The 25,689-nt window shown below is 22.7% G+C and overlaps 1 protein-coding gene across 2 annotated transcripts in view; it reads left to right on the forward strand.

The window, feature by feature from the left end:
* NLG-4 (neuroligin 4) overlaps nucleotides 1–25,689 on the forward strand; it is an 82,457-nt gene that overhangs the window by 24,346 nt on the left and 32,422 nt on the right. For both annotated transcript variants that reach the window (XM_011503313.1, XM_011503314.1), the window contains exons 4-7: nucleotides 16,167–16,520; nucleotides 20,068–20,377; nucleotides 21,613–21,820; nucleotides 22,228–22,485. In XM_011503313.1, coding sequence (XP_011501615.1) covers nucleotides 16,167–16,520; nucleotides 20,068–20,377; nucleotides 21,613–21,820; nucleotides 22,228–22,485 — 1,130 coding nt within the window. The remainder of the gene's footprint in view (nucleotides 1–16,166; nucleotides 16,521–20,067; nucleotides 20,378–21,612; nucleotides 21,821–22,227; nucleotides 22,486–25,689) is intronic.

Here is a 25,689-nt window from a genome sequence, read left to right on the forward strand (position 1 = left end):
AAAATAAATATTCAGTTGATTCGAAATAGTTAATAGTAAATTTATATAATAATCTTTTATGTCAAATAAAAGTAAATTGGAAAACATTAATTTTATTTTTAACATGAATTATAAATAAATAATATGAGTTCAATAAAAACAAAATTAATTAATTTTGAACATGTTAATTTTCTATAATATATATAGATGTCTGTATTCATAAAAATACAACTATTGATCTATAATTTCAAGCTCTGATTAGAGAAATATTATAATAGAAAATTATAGTTAATCTATGAACTTAATATCTAATGAGTATATCAGAGGTTATCAAATGATTTGAATTAGAAATTAAATTTGTGAGAAGTAAAAATAAACTCGAAATGAGAATAAATAATTGAACGACAAATAAGATAGATATAATAGATACATATAGCAATATTAGTAATACTTTTTATTTCCTATTATTAAATGCTAACCAATAATTACTTCATTAAAATGTTATTTTCACAAATATTCAACTTAAAAAATAAAGTTATAATGCTAATTAATTGAAAAACTTTGATCTTTCATTTTCATATAGCACATATCTTTAAAAACAATTTATAATAATTTTTTTTTAATATAAAGCAACATCTTTTATAAGGAGCAAGAAATTTACTTTTGAATGAGAAATATAATAAAGAATGGTAAAAAATAAAATAAATAAAATTAAAAAAAAAAGTACTCAAAGGAAGTAATGAACAGCAAAATAATCAAGTTTAGAAGGAAGAAGCATTGAATATGCATGTGTAAGCATAAGATATTTTATAGGTTATTAGTTTGGAAAATGGAGGTCATAGGAGAAAAGAAATCTTATTAGTAAATTTGATCTTTTACTTAAATATTTCTTCTCTTTTAACAAAGCTCTATTATACGATCAAATTTGTTCTTGGTCTTTCAAATAATAAATTAAAGAATATGCAACTTAATATTCAGTCATTATGATACAGTATTCTTTAATATTAAAATATATTAAGTGTTCTTGTAAATATTAAGTATTAGGTTCGAAATCTAGTTCTAACGAATATGAAGGGAATGTTTGTTTATGTCATTATATTTCACATAGTTTAAATATATTAATGATCAGAGAGTAAATAACGATGTAATCTAACCTTAATCGATAATGAAAATGTATAAAAATTCTATATTCTTGCGACAGTGAAATTTTTTAGTTTAACAATTTTTAGTCAGCGATTCCTTTGAAGTCTAGTAAGAATATGAAATTATAAATTTATAATAGGGATATGAAAACAAAAAAAAAATGAGAAAGAGAAAAATAAAGAGAGATATAGAAACATAGAAAAATGTATATAAAGAAATTACTTTTCTACGAAATAACCATATTTTATTATTTTATTTTATTATAGTCTCTGTCAAATTATTCTCTCTATATCATTGTTGTATTTTAAATACTAGTTGCTCAAATTATTTCTAATCGATAAAAAGAAAAATCTTGAGCGTGTGTAATTATTAGATTGATTTTTTCATGGATGTTGAATTTAATTTCCGTAATTTTTCATATTACTTGAAACTGTAAAAACGTTGCATATTTCTAAGTTTTCTATCAAATATTTTGCTTTCAATTTGTTCGTTAAATTCCTTAAATTATTCTGTTGTTTATGTTGTTCAATAAAGTCAAGCGAGAAGCGTATTAATTATTTTGCATTTCGTTAAATTTTTGTGACATGAATACATAATATTAAAATTTTCTTTTAACATAATAAAAGGATATTTCTTGATAGATTCTTTGTGAATTTATTTTATTTATTAAAATGTATGAACAAATATTTAAATTTTATTAACATATATTGTTTTATCCTTAACATATCTATTTTTTAAATTAAAATTAAACATTCTAATTATTCTCAAAATATTAAATATCATTTTATAAACGATTAGACAAACAATTACTCTATTAATTGTTCCAAAGAAATATCATTATATTATAATGTAAATGTTTAAACACCTATACCTACGGATATATATATATATATATATATATATATATAATATTATATTATAATTAAAAATTAAATAAAATTATAATATAATTTGTTAATGGAAAATAAATATATAATATTGGCAAGCATAGCTCAATTTCTTATTGCATTTTCAAATGTTTTATTATCAATGCGCTCTTCTAGTTTACAAAACAAATAAAGAAAAAATACATAAGCAATACATTTCAATGTCAAGATTTCAAAAATATTGAATATTCCAATAACGAGTTTCTTTTAGAAAACGGTGTTTGAATATTTGTACTTACAGATTTAATAAACCTTTTTGCGTCTCCAAAGTTTATATAAATAATATAAAAAGAAAAAATAAATTTCCTATAGACGAATATTTTGTACATCGAGTATATAAATAATACAATTACAAATATTATAAAATTTACACTGTAATATCTGCTAATATAATGAATATTGAATTTCCATAATCGCAATAAAAACACATATTTACGATTTTACAAACAAGATTTCTCTTCTAATATTTATATTATCCATTGTGTTTCCTTTCTTTCAAAATTCAGAGATTTGGAAATTCATGATTTAATTATTTAATTATTATTTTTAAGTAATCTAATTATTATTTTTAAATAATCTAATTATTATTATAAAATAAAAGTTCAAGCGTTAATGTATTAAAAATAACAAAATTATTTTAAATAGATTATTATGCTGAATAAATGAGCAGGTCTGTAAAAAAAATATTTCAGAAAATTACAATCTGTAAAATTTAATAGAAATTATCGATTCAGTAGATGCACAATTTCAAAATATAGAATCCTTCGAAACATAGAATCCACAAAATATGGAATTCTAAAATATCTTTTAAATTATTCAATTTCATTATTTAACAATATACTGAAAGCATCGACATACACATATATTTTAAGTAAATTAGTGTACACAATAAACGGTGAGAATATAATAAAATATTATTTTAATTATGACTATCATTATTATTTATTTTTATAATATTTTAATAATTGTTTTTATAATAATAATTAATTTTTATTAATCAGTAATTAATACAATTTAATGACCGATATGGTTTAGCATTGTAATTTGATTTTTATAATAATAAGACTGGGTGTAACAAAAATTTATAAATTATTAAACTCAATATGGAAGAACGTGTACAATTTTTTGTAGTTAATGTAATTTTTTACAATAGAAAATTAAGGAATAGTAACACAATATTTCTAAAAATTATACATATGTTTTTATTCTAATTATAATAGTCGTAGGCTTCTAAATTAATCGAATCAAATTATATAAAATAATATAGAATTGACACAAAAACAGAACTATATATATAATATGTAATTTTTTCATTAAAACATAAATATATTTGCAAATATAGAAATTCAAATATCCATGAATATGCATAATGGCTAGACACATGTTAATGTGAATAATAATAATGACCTCTTCTCGTACTATTAAAACTTAAATTAAAAAAACAGTTGAACTTTATTTCATCATCGAATTATGATTTCTTTTTAGTTGCCTCTGTCTCATTCTCTGCTATTATATTTCATTCATCCCTTTATCTATACTCTTTAGATGAATTATTCTCTTTGTTCAAATATCTTGACAAACATGGAATAAAAATTTTAATTTAATTGATCATGCTATTTTATACAATTTTTTTTTTGTTGAGCTTACTAAATAAATTCAGGTATAAACATTTGCACACTTATAGCATCACATAAATGTTCTACCTCGAATGATTTCATACTATGAATATAATATGAATGAATATTATTGAGATAAGGAAATATATAGACATAAGAGTAAAAAAAATAAAAGTAAATGTATTTTCAATGATTAATGAATAATTATAATATTAAATCTTATGAAAATGAAAGTAATAACAAAATCAATTTTACATTAATAATTACATTCAATTTAACTTGCATAAGTTTTTAGTTTTTTTGAAAATTAAAATAAAATTATAAGATACATTGAAGAAAAAGGAATAATATATTCAAGGAGTTATTATTCATATATTCGAAAAATAAAATTGAAACAGATACAAAATTATAATTTAATATCAATGTAACTAATTTACAAACAGACAATTCCAGGCAATTAATGCAAAGCAAAACAAATTCTCCAAACATACATAAACCCAAAATAATCTAGACTTTTTCCGATATACAATATATAGGTAGAGAAACAATGGCAGAGATAACCAGTTTAAGAAATTCGAACAATATGTTTGATAATTCATCATCGAAATCGAACATCTGAATTACGTAAAATCTTTAACAATAAAATTCGAATCTACAATTTATAATCTTTTTGATTTACTGAAAAATATGATTACAAAAAAATATGTTTTCAATACAGAAAAAGTTATTGTAAAATAATCGTATTAATACTTTAAAAATCACTTTAAAAAGTATTGATTTACTTTACGAAAAGAATTATTTGAGAATAAATATTTAAAACGCTAAAATTAAATCTAAATCGTCGGTTAAGCAGATGTATATGTCCAAATAAAAAAATATATCAAATTTTTAAATCTTGTATATAAACTGAAAATCATACAAATATATCTTATAGAGGTCATTCAATTTACGAAATTCTATGTAAGTATGCAATTATTCAATATACAATTGTTCAAGGAAGCAAACAATATTCGTTTAAATATGTTAAATTATATAAATAACTTTCCAACAATCTGAAAAATAATTTTAATAGATATAAACAATCAGATTAATGTAATAATTCTACAAAATAACCCATATTTTACTAATTCCAATAATATAAACAAATTCAAATTAAAAATGCTACCGGAAACAGTTTTAAAATACACTAATTATTAATTCTCTATAGTCAGATTAGTTGTAATCTGACGAAATATTAGTGTAATAATTTAGTTGTCATAGTCATAGTAATGTAGTCATAAATAATATGACAGATTAAGTTAAAGATAAAACAAGTGAATTTCAAAAGGATATTCAACATTCTGCTATCTCAAACAACTAAAGTTCGATGAATTTCTACTCAAACAAAAAAATGATTGAAATACTAGATAATAAAAACCTGATTATCTTATTGTAATCTTTCGTAAATTAAAGCTTTTAATAGAAATAATAGCATAAAATTAGTTTGAATAAATTGCTAAATGATACACATTTTTAAAGTGCTCACAAAAGTAAAAAGTGATTAAATTTCTACGAAAATATAAAGATACCATCGACAACCATTGATAAAAAGTTTTTACTATATCAGTTTATTCGGAAAATGTAATTTTTTCTTTTTTTTAAATAACAATTATATTTGCCAAATTCTAAATATTCAAAATTTTAAGTATTAACTTGTAGAAAAAATAATTTCAAACGTATTATACATTTTAATTCATAATATTAAATAGTGATAAATTTTTTTACGTGAAAGTAACTTGATTTTAAAAAAAAGTATAATAACCTTAAATAAGTATTTTGAAATTGTTTGATTAAATTTAAATTAATAAACACGGCTGTCTAACAGTGGGTTTTATTCAAGAAAAAATTTAATCATATTTTCAAATTATTAACAAACTAAAATATTAATGGCAGTCCAGTAAATTAAAATAAAATAAAGCATAAAAATAAATCTGTTAACATACATAAATACTTAAAATCTTGTTATAAAATTTATATTCAGTGAATTTTAATAGCAATTAAAATATGATAAAATAACGATTATAAAATACTATAAATTATCGAAAGAAATAATATTCAGATTATTGCATTAATCAACTTTTTTTGTAAGATTTCAAAAATTTCAAAAATTCAAGACCACGAAATATTTATTCAAAAAAATTTGGTCGATATACATTTCTAATAAATTCTCGAGTTAATAGATATGACTAATTAGTGTTTTAAATAAATATTATTTATTAGTAATAATTATGGAATTTGTTATTTTATAGAATTAATTTATTTTGACGTATGAATATTCTATTAATAATAAACTATTATGTTGGGAAATATAACAATTTCGGTTTATAATAAGAATGTATATTACAAATACAATATATAGTACAAATACAATAATAATAAGAAAAGAAATTGAAAATGACGCAAAATGAAAGATTAATTTGAAAAAGTATTTTAAAATTTCAATATGGAATTAAGATATTTTATTTAATTATACAATCACATTCTAAATAAATTATTCTGATATATTTCTTATACAATTCCTGTAGGATCTCTTATAGGATTATTATAGAATCTACAAGATATATTAGGATATATTAATAATTGAATTGGATAATCTTATTCTAATTTATACTAAAATCTTCTCTTTCGAAACTCGATAATACATAGTTAAATAAATCCTTTTATGGTAATTTTAATTTTCAAATTTTATGAAAAATATTCATAAATTACATAGACTTAACATGAAATGTTATATTTCTATGTCAGACAAAATATAATAATAAAAATATATTCGAAGACTAATTACTAATTAAAATCATAAAACTGCTGTTTGCAAAATTCTGCAAGTCATATACTGATAATTGGTATTAAAAATATACATTTTCAACAAATAAACTAATAAGTATAAAATTTAAAATTTTTAATATGGAAAACAAAAAGGTGATATAATAATAATACGATAATAATAAAGAGGTCATGTGTAATATCATAAATTACTTGCCTTTAATTATTTTAATAAAAAATAATTAAAAGTAGATAACGTTTTTAAATTATTAGTTATACTTGAAAATAAAAACAATCAATTGTCATATAAATGTATGTCTTAAATATTTTGTTATAATATTTCTATGGGAATAACAATATTGGAATTACAGGTTAAATATTAAATACAAAAAATATTAAGAAGTAATGTAAAATTTTGATAATTAATTTATAAATGTGATCCTTAAATAAAGATTATGATAGTTTATGATTTGAAAAAAATATTTCTACAGTTTGCATTTTTATTCAAATATATATTCGGATAGCAGCAATACTTCTTTAATCGTGTATGCTCTCTCTCTCTCTCTCTCTCTCTCTCTCTTTACATCTCACGAATACTGACGTGCGCGCACATACACGTGCATTCAACGGCAGTCTATCTGTCTTTTTACATAATTTATACATACAACTTATCCCGGCCATGTCACTACTTGATAGTGCCTCAAGGCTCATAACTGGCACGGTCAAGTATCTCCTTACAAATTAATTACATTGCTTCATCTATCTTTTTATATTATGTAATGTACATAAATCCAAGCTCTTGGCAAACATGCATTTTAAAGCTCGACTCGATGAAAAAGAAAGAAAACATCATTTTCCTTAGATTATTCGATGGTTCTCATATTTCCAACTATGTCAGCATTCTCTTCAGTTTCTTATGTGCATAGGATAGCCTTATGTAGGTGTATGACCTGCTCACTGTTATATACCAACTAAAATCGACTGAGTTACTAGCCGTGGTAAATGAGTGAATGGGGGAAGGGAACCTTATCCGATCATAATTACCACGGATTTATTACGGTTAGCTACCTTCAGCCGATATAAATATTCGTGTGCGTCGGTTATTAAGAGGTATTGTTGGAATATAAAACTATTATGTTTGATTAGAAACTTTGAAAATTCGATAGAATCAGAGAGTTGTGTTTAGCGAGGATATAATACATGGAACAATGTGAAAACTTTATTATACGGTAATTTTTGAAAATAAGTAAGTTAAAGGTAATTTTATATGAAATTTTATATGAACATATTTGCTTTTATTTACAACGAGTTTCATGTTGCAAGTGATTTAATTAAATTACTTAATTAACAATTAAAGTTATAGTTAATAGTTATGTCTATATATATAGTCCAATGAAAAATCTTGATTACATGACATTTCTATATTATTCTGCTGCTTGTTGTTACATAATTTAAAATTGAACAATATTTAAATTTTTTTAAAAAAACTTTTGTATTCATTGAAATCTAGGTATTCACTGAAATATAAAATGAATAATAAAACATTTCAATAGCTTTATTTTATAACATCTATAGCTATATTATATATATTTTTTTATTTACTTATAGTTATATTTATAAAGTTATGCGTGTTAATATTTATACTATTCGTATTGTTTTAAATTGATTCAATTGAAAATGAATAATATAATTGTTATACTTATAAGAAATTTAAGAAATAATCTTTAAAATTACTAATGAGAATTTAAAAATTTCAAGCAAGTATAAAAATAGCTTAATTATTGTATTAGTTCAAAGCTTTTACAAATATCAGTATATAATCAAATTAATGGAGACTCCAATAAATAAATACAAAAGCACTTACCTGCTATAAATTTTCAAGTTTCAATGCAAATAATTTATCGATTATTGCATAAAATGCATTAGCTACAAATTTATTTTACGATAATTTCAAAAGTTGGTAGAGTTAGCGGCAGTGACGATGCCATGAATATAAACCATATATCTAAGTTTCCTTCCGAACTATTAAGAAAAAAAGAAAGTGCATGAAGTTTGCTTCTTTCGGTATATGGTTTTACGTAATGGAAGCAATTTTTTCTATTTAATTTTATGTTTACTTCTTCCCTAGTTTTCGCTGTATTATACTCGAAGCATATATAGAGATACATATAGGATAATTGATCTATGTGTTTATATATATATAGTTCCATCAACTTGTCGAAGAATAATGTCTAATGATCTACGCACTGTTGTTATCTGGACGCACAAAAATATAGATCAGCGTTACAAAACGTAAAACTTTTCTTTTCTTATCCCTTATACCTTAAAATGGAGATTACATAAGGCATGCATATCCATAAAGACGAACCTTAAAGAATTCGCGATTAGAATTCTCGCAATGGAGATTTTGCATCGTAAAAACAAAAAGTAAATAACACCGTTTGAATGGAAAATATGAGTCTCGGATAAATGACAATAAATTCGAAGCGTTAACCAAAGAGTAAGAGAGCGAATAAAAAAATATATAGAAATAAAACTCAATATCAAGAAGCTGATGGGACAGGAGGATTTTTCACTGACAAGATAGGCAGACTCCTTTCCATATATTATACTTTATGTCGGCATATCTTTCTTTACTATATAGGATCTGTCGTTTTCATAACATTTTAACTCTCTTCTTCTTCTTCTTCTTCTTCTTCTTCTTCTTCTTCTTCACAGTTCCGTATATATTTTACAGATAGAAAAGTGAAACAACTTTAATGTTATTTTACGCATTACGTACGTAATATAAATATTTACTAGAAACTAGAAAGAGGACGGAAATTGACATGTTATATAGAATTAATTTTTTTGTTTTTCAATACATCTTCTTTACTTAAAATTCCAATATGCTGTATTTAGTCATAAGCTAATATGTTTTAATCTTAATATATTCTAATACTAATAAATATGCCTAGCTATTGTTTACATATTATTATGTTTCTGTTTTATTATTCACTTTGTTAATAATTATTAGAAAAGACAAAATGTTTTTATATGAACAGTCAAATAAATCTAATTGTTTGTCTTCAATTTTAATTTTAAATTAACAAGCTTGTCAATATCTAATAAAATTTATTTGTATAATGTTGTGTTAAATAGAATTTTTAAATACGCTACTAAAATATTGGACGATTTCTAACTAAATACATTGCTCGTTTTAATACAAGTCCATCCAAATAATTTTCATTACTTCCTATATAAAAATTTAAATAAATTAAAAATATCTTGAATTTATCAATAAGTCGCTAAAATAAAACCTCGATTATAGTCGGCTAAAAACAAATTCTTAGAAATTTTAAAAAATAACCAAGTTCATACGTAATTTATACATGTGTATCAGAAATACATTAACATCAATTTTATAACGAAAAAAAAAATAAAAAATTATGACTAAAATTAGTACTTCTATTCATAATTTCATTATATTTTTTGTAACTAATATTAGATAAATTTTCATTAAATTTTAAACATTTATATATGGCAAATGTTATCATTATTTCTAATTTATTATCACAAAATACAAATTTTGACGTGCAATAAGAAAAGTTATTCTTTTTTAATCATAGGTTTCATAATTTTATAATTTAATGTCATAAATTAATTATCTAATTAAAAAATATTTTTATATTTATAATATCATATTCAATACAGATACAATATCTCGTGCAATTACAGACAGATTTTACATTATAAATGCATATATAATTCAACATTATTTAAATTTTTCTTATTTGAAATAGTTTTTGGAATAAATTCGAGTTTGTAATCATACTTTCATTAAAAATGTTATTTACAAAATTCGCCCATTAAATATAGTAGAATTGAAAATGTTTGCGAAACTATTTTTTCCCTAAATTTAATGGAAATTAATCTTCAAATTAAAGTAAAGCGATAATATTAAAAAAAATATATATATATATATATATAGTTCTAATATTTAAAAGCCTTATAAAGCTAAAGAATTATATGCTGAAAAAACTCAAGTGAAAGGTAATAATACTCTTGACGAGAAAAATTACGAATAAATTTTTTTGTTGCTAATGTAAAAATTTTATATTATTATCATGATTTTTGAACAGTAACTACAGTAAATTTAAAATAAATCGTAGTTGTTATTGTAGTTGAACCAGCGCACATGTTTACGAATAATAAAATATGAATTAGAATTTAGTAGTTCCATTGAAAAAGAACGTTATATTAAAATGAAATATAAGTATTTGAAAGCTCAGCGCTTTAAAAGAATACTAGTCTTCTATATTTTTTCATGTGTCTAGAATATTACGGCATACTTTATTTCATTATATACTTCTTTATGGATATATACGACAATTTATAATAATATTAAAAAAAATTAAAATTAAATTTCAATACAACGGTAAAAAATTTAATTTTTTATAATATGTTTTGATATTACAATACGTTATTAAATTTTGTACTATAATACGTTTTCAAATGATCCCCATAACTTAGGAAATAAATTTTTTATCAGTTTTTGATTTTCTTTACAACAAATGGAATAAAGACCAACAATAGGAACAAATATGTTTAATATTAATATTTCTTGTTATTGCGCCAAAACATATTTTTCAATAACTGTTCTTTGTTACAAATGAACATTCACGTGAAAAATAATATAGATTTATATCATAGTGAAATTATATTCTAATTCGTAATTAGATTTCATATTCGAAACTTTATATTTCCTAGAATTTATATAATATAAATATGCAATCTAATTTTTTTTATTTATTATTGTATTATGAGTTTATTGTCATCTTCGTATTCCCTTCTCTCTCTCTCTCTCTCTCTCTCTCTCTCTCTCTCTCATATTTCCATTCTTTTTATTTCATTCAACTGTTTTGCCCTTTTTCTGTTAAATATAATAGGAATAAAAAACGATTTAAACGTGTGCAATTAATTGATTTTTTCATTTATATTTACTGATATTTAAATTTCTGCCAAAGTCAGCAATTATATGAGTACTTATAATGATCAGAGGCCAATGGAATTTCTGCATATATATTATAAATATAAAGTTTTTACAATACCGTCGAGTTGTAAGCAATTATTGCATTTTGGTTATAGTTGGCTATCGATCGTTCACCCGCTTGCTCTTGATAACTTACTGTAGTTAATAGAGGATAGATATACTCCCAGGAGCCATGAACTACCAACTATGTTTCCTTTTGCTCGTCCTTTAATTTTCTATCTTTTTCCTACAAATTGATTTCATTAGTTTAATATACATATATATGCATATACGTGTGTGGGAATGGATATTGAAAAATATTATTCATTATTTATTGATAATACGCTGTTTTAAAACATTTTTAAAAATGATGTAACCGTAAACATAATATTATTTAATTAATTTTATATACAATAAGAACTATTTTAAAATAATAATGATATAATGATTTACCTTCGTACAATAATTATGAAACTTTATTGTATGTAATAAATAATTAAAAAATTTACAATAAAAAAAAAATTTGTGTATCACTTTGTAAAATAGTATACTATGATTTTTATTATTTATTTTTTATTTTTTATAAAAACTATATTTTTAGATTTATAGGACTAAAAATTTCTTGGTATTATCGTATTGCATATTTACTTAAAAACTATATTCTCCAATTTATATTTATTTATATACACCATACTTTTTGGATATAAAATTTATAGATAATAAAATAATTTTGTTATTCTATTTATATTTAAAAAAAATTTTTTTATTATAATTTTGTTATCAGTTGCCGACTGACATAAGCAAATATTAACATACTTTAATATACTTGTCATTTCACCTTTGAAGCTAATTTATTAAAAGTAAAATTTAAACTTACATAATCAAAAATTTCAAAAACCATTTTTTAATTATTTTAATTATTTTGTTATAAAATCATTTGCCTTTTTGAAAGTTTATACACATTCTCTCGTTAGAAATGCATGAACCTTATAAATATTATAAATTACAAAAGTATAATAAAATATTTATAATCGAATCCTTTTGCTAGTCATATTTCATGAAAAAACAATACTTGCCTGTCATAAAATAAATTTTATTATTCAATTAAACTCTAATTATTAATCAAATAAATGATTAAATCAAACATATGGTGAAAGCGTTTTGTAGCTAAATATTACCAGGCATATCAACAATGTAGGTACAGGATCAGAAAAAATAATCAAAATTTTTGGTTACGAGATAAAGAGGATAAGGTAATATTCTTATGTTCAAGTTATCATTCTAGTTTTTTAATACTCACTCTATAATGATAGTGACTGAGCTAAAAAGTACATGTAAATGTAAATTATACTTAATTGCCTTTGCCAAAAACATACAGTTTCTGATCACAATACTGATTTCAATTGTCTTTGAAATAATTTGATGAAGTATAGATTGTTAAGAAAACTATATTACATTTACGCGGTTAACAATTACCGATATGTTTTAATAAGAAAATTTACTATACATGTATCATATATGTTATAATGAAATATTACGGTAAGCCCTATAATTATAAGTTAAAAAAATATTTTTAAAAAAATTTTGTATTTAAATGAATGAATTTACTTTAGACATATATATAATGCACTTGGATTCAACAAGTGGATTGATTCATAATTATCAAAAAGTTTATTATTTATATGAAATTTTGAATCAAGTCTCTATTGTGTATCAAATAATAATAAATTTAAAATGTAATTTTATTAAGTTTTTTATACTAACTCGAATATATTTACAATATCTCAATGTTATATAGTTAACTTAGATAATTAAATATATATATATATATATATATATATATATATATATGTGTGTGTGCATGTACAGGCATGTATTCATGTCTACAGATTATTATTCATTCTGCATAATTGCTTCTCTCGCGTATACATAAATCAACTATATTCAACTCATTTATATATAAATGTATGTATTTATTTCTTTTTAATTTTATATATTCTTTTTTTTTTTTTTGATATTATAACAATTTGAAATCTATGAGAATAAAAATCGAATAATAAAAGTAATAATTTAAATGCTGTAAATTTCAAATAATAAATAAAAATAATGAAATGATTATAAATATGTTATTCAATAGAAAACACTAATATTCAACGTTTCCGTATACTAACGACAACTGATTCTCTAATTAAAAATAGATAATTTATGTATAAGTATAAATCAATGAACTCCCATCAATTCTATTACATAATTTATATAGCGAATTTCAATTTTGTTATATATTAAACACTTTTGTGTCTTTAATTTCATATTTAACATTAATATATTTAAATTTAATTTTATATTTAATATGTAATTGTCATATATTTAATTTATGTAGTTAATTTTATGTTACGATCATGTCATGAGAATAACAAAGAATTATATAGCTTCGAAAAAATGATTGATTGTTCTTTTGACAAGGCATCACGACAAAATGATAGGTAACATTTTCAATCGTCAGCGTTTTTTTAATTTAACTTTTTAATTTAATTAAATACAAATAATTTTTATATTTTTATAAACTGTTTTTGAGAATTGAAATGTTTCTGGAAAATGCGAATGAAGGTAATAAATTTATAAATAATAGTGTCAAGATAAAAGCCTAGCCATGTTATTAGAAAATAAATAATATTTTGTTTTATAATAAATTAGTTGAATGTAGAATTTGATTTAATTTGTAGATATTTGATATAATTTTTCATTAACTATTGTGATAATTTTATATTATTTTCTGTAATTAACATAATTATTTAAAATTTTAATGTAAGTACTAAAATACGGTATAATGTTATTATAGATTATCATTCGAAATTTTTGTTTTAATTAATTTTTTTAAAATCCATAATAATTCATGATAAACACACATGTGTATTTTTAATATGCTCCATTTGTTATTTAACATAACAATTTATCAATCAAATTAATTTTTATATTTAATACAATAGTAATTTTCATAAATTTATAATACAACGCTATGCTATAGTAATTATAGTTTTTCTTGTATCCACGAGTAATAAAATTTTTAACGTTAAAAATGCATTTAAAAAGCATAATTAATATAGTCTGTATTTTCTTTGCAAATTAATGATTTGCCTCAAAATATTTTGGAAAACATTTGTAAAAACATTAATTTGGTTTACGTAATCCATAACTAATGTATAACTAATGCACAAAATCAAATATAATCAGAAAAACATATTTTCATATTCATATTCATAATTCATATTGATTAATTCTGTATTATTTAAATAACTGATTTATTTGCGTATATCAAAGACTTTTCATTACCATTCAGTACCACCTGTAAGTATTACCTTTATTAACTTACTAAATATGAAATTAATTCCTATTTCTGTTCTTATTTAATAATATATATATATATATATATATATATATATATATATATATAATTTTGAATATTTATCCATAGAGAAATTGAAAATGAATAATTTTGTTTAACAACTCGAAATAATACTAAACTGTAAAATGAACAAATGTGTTTATATATAATTATATATTTTAATATTTATTATTACGTGAAATAGAAAAATTTTGCTTCTAAATTATTCTATTGATTTTATTGATCTTCTATTGATACATAATAGAAATTTTTTATTCTCAAATATTCAATTTATTAATTTTATATTTAATCTATAATAATATTTAATTCTTAATAGATACAAATTTACGTTTGAAATATTTTAAACTCATTTTCATTTAATGCAATTTAATTGTAATTCAGCCGTATTAACGTCAATGTAATCAAATCTTAATGTGCTCATGGATTCCTGTAATAATAAAGTGCAAAATTGAAATTGTTAAAATTTTATTTTCATCTACCAATAATAATTTTCTATATTTAAAAATAAATTGAATAATTAAATATTGACATCTGTACAGTATAAATATAAAACACCAATGTTTCCCAATGTATTTTAATTTAATATTGAGTTCTAAGTATCGTTTATATTTAACTAATAGTGCAAAATTCCTATCATAAATTTATATATTGAATATAGAAGATATTGAATTTATGGAAAAATTGAAAATATTTTCTTTCTATAATAAGATTTAATTTTTTAAATTGTAAGTATTTTAAGAATGAAAATATAAAGAAAGCCCAGTTAATTTAGCTAGTAATATTTAAACAAACAAAAAAAAAAACAAAAACAAAACCAAAAAAAAAACCAATTATAAGCAATAAAATATTTTTTTATTACTTTTTTAAAGAAATACTATCATATTAATTCAAACATTTCAAAATCATTGATGTAGTTGCATATGTATATACTAATAATTAGGATTATATTATGAATGACATTAATTTGCATTTGCATATTCTTTCAAGAAACAAATATTAAATTATGTACAATTTGCGATACCAACTTCATATGTTATATACTTTAAGCGAATATCGTAAGATTCTCGAAGAGTTTAACTTCATGGCATTGATAATAAGTAATAATTTTAAATAATTATAAACGTCTTAATAGATAAACAAATAAATTATAGCTAACACTTAGCCATTACTACATTAGATTATATTGCTCGTTAATATAAGAAAAGAATTAACAAAAAATACATTATCAGTCTTTAAAATGGTATCCGCAAAAAGAAGGCAATTAATGTGTATTTATTTGTTTACAGGAACGTCAGAAGGTGGTCGTAAATACCCAGTGCTTGTGTTCATTCATGGAGAAAGCTTCGACTGGGGAAGCGGTAACATGTATGATGGTTCTATTCTCGCTAGTTATGCCGACCAAGTTGTTATTACTCTAAATTATCGATTGGGCATACTTGGTTTTCTCAACGCCAATGTCTCACCCCACACCAAAGCCCGGGTGGCAAATTATGGCCTAATGGATCAGATCGCCGCGCTTCACTGGATCCAACAAAATATTGAATACTTTGGCGGTGATCCGAGCAACGTGACTCTCATGGGTCAAGGAACGGGTGCAGCTTGTGTCAACTTCCTTGCCATTAGTCCTACGGTTATGCCTGGTAAGAGATAGAGCAGTTTCATTTGTCCATTTGGATGAGAAAAGTCTCTATACGCGTGATCTTGTTGAAAAAGTTATTAAAAACCTTGCTGAAGATATTGTATAAAGCTCATGAATGTAGAAAATTGTCCATTATGAGACGTGGCTTTTCTCATTTAAATAACATTTTAAATAGTATAAATGATTAAGAATTTCAATGATTAATAAAATGAAATTACTTTCATTATATATATATATATATATATATATATATATATATATATATGATTTCACAAGCGTCTTCTCCACATATTTTTAGGATAAAAGAGATTTAGGATAAAATTTCTGATAAAAGACTTTATATTTCATACCTTCATAAATTAATTAATATTCTTTTAATACTTAATATGTAATCCGAAATAATTGATAATATTTTAATTATCTTTTTTTTTTAATTATATACTACAATTATGTATTATAGTTGTAATTATAAATAAAATTTTATTATAGCTAATTGATAAGAACAAATTATTTATAATTTTTGTGTAAATTAAAATACCACATATTTCGATTCATATGGATTCTCTTTCTTGCATTCATAAAGCTTCTTTTAAAAAAAGAGAAAAATGTATGACTTAAAAAGTAGAACATAAAAGAATCTATTAATATTAGTAATTAATATTATTTTTATAATATTTGCGTTTACTATTGGAACTTTTATTTATTTATTTATTATGTGATTTGCGCTCACTATTAAAATAATTAAATATTAAAATAAATATTAAAATCTTTAACACTATAGTTACAGAAAAATTAATCATCCTAGCGGGCAGGATGTTAAAATACAATAAATCAAATTTAAACGAAATAATATGAAATTATAAGTTATTGACAATTCTTTTGGTTTTTTTTTTCAATTAAAATTCAAAATTATTGGAAAATCAATTGTCACCAATATTTCATTGAAATTATACATTTATAATGAACTTTTTAGTGCGGAAAAATGATCTCTCTATTTACCACAATTAATTAACCAATTTTTCTACTTCTTTAATGTAATAATACGGTAGCTGTTTACTAATAAATGTAACAATTAAATCAGTTCAAACTTCTTGAAAACTGGAAAAGAAACTTTGATGAAATAAATAATCTGAAATATTTCTTCTTTTTTTTTTTTTTTTTAAATATACGACGTTACTTTGTTACATTTTCTAGAATTCTCTTTTCCAATGTAATATTAAATGCTAAAATATTTGCAAATAAATAATTGTTTGTAATCAAATATACATTTATCGTCTAAATAAGCAATGAAAAGCATAAAAGTCACATTGAATTTTAACCCTTAGCGACCATTTTCTTTTAATTTCCATTCGTAAGAATTAACGTTCTGTCGTTCATTTTGTAATTTATGATATATTTTCGAATATAAGGAACTTTAAAACGATCATTTATGCGCACAAAACGTGTATAATTTATTTTAATTATTCTTTTATTTGATTAGTGCTTTTTTTATTGCGCATCTCTATTAAACTTTTTAAATAATATTAATCACTCAACAAAATAAAATGATTCTTATTTTATCTAATATATCAATATACTATACCAATCATAGCAATGAAACATATTGAATAATGTGCATTTTAAAGAATCTTCAATTTTGCCAACTTGTTTTTACAATAATGTGGGTGTAGAAATGAAAGACAAAAATGTTTTTGGCTTATTGATTTCGCTATGCACTTGATCAGCGCTGATACATCGATGAGCGGGGCCAAAGAAAATGAAGGCAATATTAAATTTCAAAAATAATAATGTTCATGTCAGTTCACTAGAATAGTCGTAACTCGATTTATTATTATATTAGAAGAATTTCTACCATAACGCTAATTCGCGTAACCTTGATATTGTATCGAATGTGTTAGATACTAAGATATAACACAATTTTTGTAAATTCATAAATCAAAGAGTTTTTGAAATATTTCAGAAAATATAACCTTTTTATACATTTTTCATTTTTATGTTAAAATAAATAATAATTTTTTTGTCTTTTTATCTTTACCTTTTATGTTTATATACACATTTGATATTCGGTATACCATAGTCGATGTATATGGTAATGCATGTGATAAAAGTAAGAAAATCTTGGAATCATATATTATATGTATAGTTTGTTATATGTATAGTTTATGAAAATTTGAATAAATTACGAGGCTTAATTAACACAAAATATGTTGTCTCCTAATGATATTTATACTTTGTACTATGAAGCTCGAATTATAACAGTATTTTATTCCTTATTTATAAAATTAATGAATATAGAATTAAAGAAAGAAAACTAATGAAAAATCCATAATAATATACTTAATAACTATATACTTGAATACGATCGTATTAACAGATTTATATCTTTTGTATTAATTTCTCAAGTAAGATAATTTTATAATTCTTTGTCAATTCGCTTTTATATATTACGTAAAAGAAATGAAGTTTACGTACAAATTCTGTACGCAAATATATACTTAAAATTTCTTTCAGTAACTGCAATCATGAAAAATTTAAAATTATAAGCACCGACACAAATGAAGCGCTATACATAACTTAGAATAAGACCGAAATTTACGATGGGAAATAATAAATTGAAAAAGTTCATAAAGGTCTCCAGTAAATATAAAAAATATCATAAATAACTTTCATATAATTGAAGAGTTGATATTACTTCTCAATTAAACTTTTTCTCTCTTACTCTATCTTGCAATTGTTTTCTCTCATTTCACATTTAAATATAGGAATAAATACGAATGAGAATACTCATACTATAATTAATCTAACGGTAATTTAAATCATTTGTTTAAAACGTCAATATTATTATTCTTAATAATATTATTAGCCATCATTTATTTTATATATATATCACAATTTTGTTATTATCTTTTATATTCGCAACTGCTCGGAAAATAGTCTTTATCTGATCCTATCTAAACGTCTACAACAACAACAACAACAAATATATATATATATATATATATATATATAATAAATCTCATTAAATCGAAAACTTGCAAATTATTTTACTTTTCCAATCTTATTTGTCAATGGTATTTATGCACTTTCTTGGTGAAAAGTATTTCGATATTAAAACATAAAAGAAAATACTTCATGTTGGTTCATAAAGTATTTTGATTTTTAGTTTATTTTATCTAGTTATTTATTATTGATAATAAAAATCTAATAGAGAATCAATGCTTGGAGTATACTTATTATGTTTAACTGTTGTATATTTTAGATAAATAAACGTTAATATTTTTTTTATTACTAATATATATTACAGGTAATTTATTGCTTTGGTATATGTTATTTACAATATTTTTACTGTTTTAAAACGTCAAATAATGAAAAGACATAATGAAATTATGTATAATAAAATGTTTAATATAAAATATTTGCTATAAACTTTTATCTCTATGATAATTATATGTATATATATATATATATATATATATACATATATATATCATAGAGATAAAAGTTTATAGCAAATATTTTATATTAAATATTGTATGCTCATTTTATAGGACTATTTAAACGAGCGATCCTATTATCTGGAAGCGCTTTATCTTCTTGGGCTGTTGTTGACAATCCCGTTTTTTATGCTCTGAAATTGGCAAGAACATTAAATTGTTCGATACCCGAGGACTTATTCAAAGATCATGAACTTCTCGTTGATTGCTTAAGAGAAAGCAGCCTAGAGGCTCTACTGCAAGCCGATATAAAACCTCCTACCTTCCTCAGTGCTTTTGGGCCAAGCGTTGATGGAGTGGTGATTAAGCCTAATTTTCAAAAGGATTTGTTATCTTACCTCGGTCCAGAATTCCAAGGACTTGGGTAAGCTACATTAGTATTTACTATTAAGATTTCCATTATTGTATAATTCAAGTTTATATATGAATAGAATACATTTTTCATTTGCGACCTTCTTGATATTGAATTAAAATATCGTATGACGCGTATGTTACAATAACTTTGTAAAATGTATTATAAAAATATTGTAAAATTATTTACGTATAAATGGATTTTAGTATAATTTGATTCTCAAAATAAATTAAATGACAAATGTAATTTTTAAATTGAAATATGATTTCATTCAATATTAATAATAGCAACTTCATAATTTTTTTACGAATTATCAATGCATAAAATATAAAATTTCGTTCGAAAAATAATCTATACAAAGTGTGAAAACTTGGCAAATTTTATTTATATGTTAATATATTAACATTAATGAACATTGAGAATATATCGACTATAGTAAATGTAGAGGTCAAAGTGATTGTTATCAAACGATCGATAATAGCATAAATATCTTACTGATTTCCACACAAAACTTCAAGTTATTCGGTTAGTTTGTTTTGGCCTTTAGAAAGCAATAGAATGAATAGCCATGATGCATGCATGTCAGTTTTCATAATATAATACGTAGTGAAAGAAATATTTTACATAAAATAAATTGAAAGGAATTAATTTTATGTCGTTAACGACTTGGGAAAAGTTCGCCCTACTTAGCACAACTGCACGAGATTCATTCGTAATTGTATCCAGTGCGCGACATATTTAAATATTTAAATGCAGTCGTTAACTGTTAAATAACTGCCGTTTATGTTTTTTATGTACACATATGTATGTAGCTCATTAAAGTGTTAAAAATTGTAATTTAAATATTATATGAAATAAAACGGAATTTAATTCCATAGATATTATTGTCTACACTTATTTTTATCGGAGCAATTACTTTGTGAGTTAATGAACCCAACAAATATTTTTAAAAAGCCGAATCAAGTAGGAATTATCGAATGACCTTATAATAAACGATTGTAATAATAAACACGATTGGAATATTGTTAATACTAACGAATAATAGCTTTATGAAAATTTACTGTCTATATTCTCGCTATCAGATTATACGTAATAACGCAAAGTTTTGAATCATACTTATTTTATATTTGATATTTCCTTTTCAAAAATTCCATACAAAATCAAATAATTATAAATTCCTAATGATCAATTATTAATATAGGGTAAATTCGTCTAACCAAATTTCTTTTTCAAAACAATGCTTTCAGAATTTTGTCAAAAAAGACTGATCACGGTGACACCATTACCAGTAACAATAAGTACGATTTGTTATTTGGTGTAACAACGAGCGAGGCTCTTTGGCGATTTGCAGAAAGAGATGTTCAAAAGGGCTTCGAAGGTGAACGCAGAGATAAAATTATTAGAACCTACGTGAGGAATGCCTATACGTATCACCTTACAGAGATTTTTTATACAGTAAGTTTTTACGCCAAGATTGTTCATATTGATGCATTGACGATTGTCAGAGTTATGGTCAAAATTTATAATTATCAACGCTAGGAATTATTTTAAATAACAAAATAATTTAATATTAACAATTTAATATTCTCACTGAATAGCTTGATTTAAAAACTATAAGTAATAATGAGAAATAAACTTAAATATGATCAACACAGTTCAAATAATTCAGCAGTAAATTAATTTTAAAAATTTGGTATTGGATATTTATAATATGGATATTTGTCAGTAGAAACCTTTATTCAAGGTAATATTCAATTTTTAATCTACCTCATTACCATTGTTATTGTGATATATAATCTTGCTAATATTACTTAAATGCCACTTATTTCATTACGTTGTATTATATTCTCTGATCTTTCCAGATCGTTAATGAATACACAGATTGGGAACGAACAGTGCAGCATCCGGTAAACACGCGCGATGCCTGCGTTCAAGCATTAAGCGATGCCCAATTTGTTGCACCACTTGTGCAAACTGGCGATCTCTTTACTCTGCGACACGCTAAAAAGCCAAGTACGCTACATACGCTATTATCAGCTCATGATACGGAGAAAGATCAATCGCCGAGAATCTACTTTTATGTGTTTGATTATCAGACAAAGGATGGTGATTATCCTCAGGTTAGTATCATACGTAATGTAGCCTTACTTCCCGCATGTACTCATTTATTTCTATTATCCTACAATTTTACAACTAAAAGGTTCTGTTAATAATAATTTTTCCAATTATACGATAATGATTTTATTAAAAATGATATCAGCAATCAATTTATTTTACATATTACAAATGCTATTTCAAATTTAAGCAAAACTTTTCGAATTTGATCGTTCCATAAGAAAAAATCTATTGTTAAAGCTATAGAAATTATTTGTTTTTATTTTTATTTTTATTATTATTATTTTATTATTTTTTTTATTAAAATGACGAATTTGTGTGTATTATCATTTATTAAGTTAAATTTAATAAATATTTTCTTAATACATAGATAAGTAATAAACATACATAATGGAATAAGTAAAATTAAAAAATATCGATTAATACACACATAGAACTGGAAAAAAGAGTAATTTGTCGAAGGCAATAGGCTAATTTGTAATATAAACTCTAGTGTATTTCCTATGTCAATAATTATTTATATTCTGCTCATTCCTTTCTACTTTTCCTTTTTATGATTTTTGCATCTTACCTGCAAAACTTATGTATAATTAGAAAAATAATATACACTAAAAATAAATTAAGATATAATTCATTCAAGTAATTCAATCACCTTACAAGTGATTAAATTTTTTTTATTAGTTACAATTACATGTAATATTTATTTATGTCTATTTATATAATTAGATTATATATATATATATATATATATATATATACATATATATCGCTTGTGAGTGATTTATGATATTTATTTAGGAGTAATATTATAGATTTAAAATATATTAACTATATTAATAAATAATTTTGTTTTTAAGCATTTTTCGCTGTAAATTTATAATATACAGATTATAGAAGTTAAAAATACATTTGTATGAATACTTAACAAAGTATGAGAGTTCTCATTAAGTATAGTGCTAAAACTATACTAACAAATAATAAATAATGTAAAGACTTTCAAAATGTATATACTTAATTTTCAATGATTAAAATGAGAATCTATTTTCTCTCTGTCAACGCTATAATTCTTGATTTACTCGATATGAGAATCAATAGAATTATAAATAAACTATAAATATAAAATTAATGATATTAAATAGGTGCTTTCTTCATTATCTTCAATAATATCTTCTGGTAATTCTTCTATTATTGTGTAACTAAAAACTTAAATCCAAAGATTCAACTAAGCTCTTTATTAACCATGATTTTCACTAAAAGAAAAAAACGAAATATGACATGGAAGTAGAATATTTTTCAGTTCTACATTTTTTTTAGTTTTAAGGCTTTAGAATATCATTCTCTACACTAAAAAATATTAAATTGTTTAATCAGTAAAGCGTAGTATAGTTTAATTACTAAATAAATACTGAGAAATGTGAAGTAACACCTTAAATTGATAACAAAATATATCGATTCTGAAAATACAGCTCATCCTTATGTACAATTAGATCGTAAAAAATGTTGATAGAGAATAATTAGATAAAATACTTCAATAATTTTTATTTTTTCAAAAGGAAATAGTTTGACCGAAGTAATAAATGAAATAAAAAATCAATCGAACTACTTAGAGTAAGATGCATGTAACGTTTATATTGCTTTAAAAAAAGGAAATTTCAGTATAAAACTTACCGAAATTTTTTGTAGATCTTTATTAATAAAGTTATCTTCGATTGCGCAACTTAAAGTACTTAAATAGTCGTCTTTTTTTTTTCTTTTTTTTTTTGAACAACCGATCGAAGATTACAAGAATGAGAAACTGAAAGATTTTGATGACCGGACAATTTCTTCACACCTGGTTGCAATAAACTAATGCCGCATTGCGTCTTTTTGCAATTTCTCATATTCTGGCAGCAATTTCATTTAAGTAATTGAAATTTAATTACATATAAATAATGCACAAATTATATAAACGGATTTTTGCATGAATATGTAATTTTCAACAATTTATTTTTCTTATTTAACTTTTATGATGTAATTTCAAGAGGATGTAATCGCAATGTCAGCACTTGTTTTAGAAAGACACACTTCTCAAGTATAAATTTAATGAAAATTGTTATAAATTTATCTATTTAAATATAATACAAGATATTATAAAAAATTTTCCATTTTTTGATAATTTTTCTTTAAACTTAACATTTCATAAATTTACTATAATTCAAACAAAAATGTATGTTAATTAATAGTTGTTATACTAATGATATATAGAAATATTAGCCTACTTAATCAACTTAAGAAAGACGATAAAACTATGTTATGCAAAAATTAAATTCCTTAAATTTTTTATAATATAAATATGTTTTATTTAAGGATTAATTATAAAACTTTCTTAGTTTTTAACTTGAACATAAATTAAATGTTTAAAATAAGTTAAAAGTTATTAATTAAATATAGTTATTAAAATTCGTTTCTTTCGTTCATATAAATTGAAAGAATTAATAGATTACATTAAAATCAAACAATTTACAAAAAATTTTTTTTTACATATGTTAAGTTTTGATGTACAAAGAAAGCTTCCTTTAGAAATATCGTGTCCATACACAACAAAATTTGTTTTTCACTAATCCATCATAGAGGCTGTTTGAAAAAAGATGACAATAGTAATTGCTATAGAAAAATAAATTTTTAAATTTTGATTGGTGTAAAAACATTCGTTTTAGTTTTCGGTAAGAATATGAGAAATAATATAATATATAACAACATTAATATAGATGTAGGGGTTACTAACAAATGAAATTCTATGCGAAAATGCAGAATCCATCGCACCATAATATGTGATAACAATAAACTCTCTCTCTCTCTCTCTCTCTCACACACACACACACACACACACACACACACACACACACTCACTCACTTTCACAAACGATTATAAATGTATATATTTTCTCATTTAATCGTTTTTTGGCAACTTTTTTTCTTCTCCCTCATAAACACATCATCTTCACTATAAATGTATATCGGCAATAAGAATGCCGACCTAATGTCACGGCATTAAAATTTGTATTAAATTAATGTTATTAAATTCAATATTAAGATGGAAGATAAATTAAAACAATTTTAACAAAAAGTGGTTGGCACAGCATGACCAGCAGTAACTACATTATAACATATTTGACTTGGAAACAGTAATTTAGATTGTGTATTTTAGCTTACGGTAACAGGGTCGCGTA

This window comes from Ceratosolen solmsi, unplaced genomic scaffold (assembly GCF_000503995.2).
Source record: "Ceratosolen solmsi marchali unplaced genomic scaffold, CerSol_1.0 scaffold63, whole genome shotgun sequence".
NCBI lineage: Eukaryota > Metazoa > Arthropoda > Insecta > Hymenoptera > Agaonidae > Ceratosolen > Ceratosolen solmsi.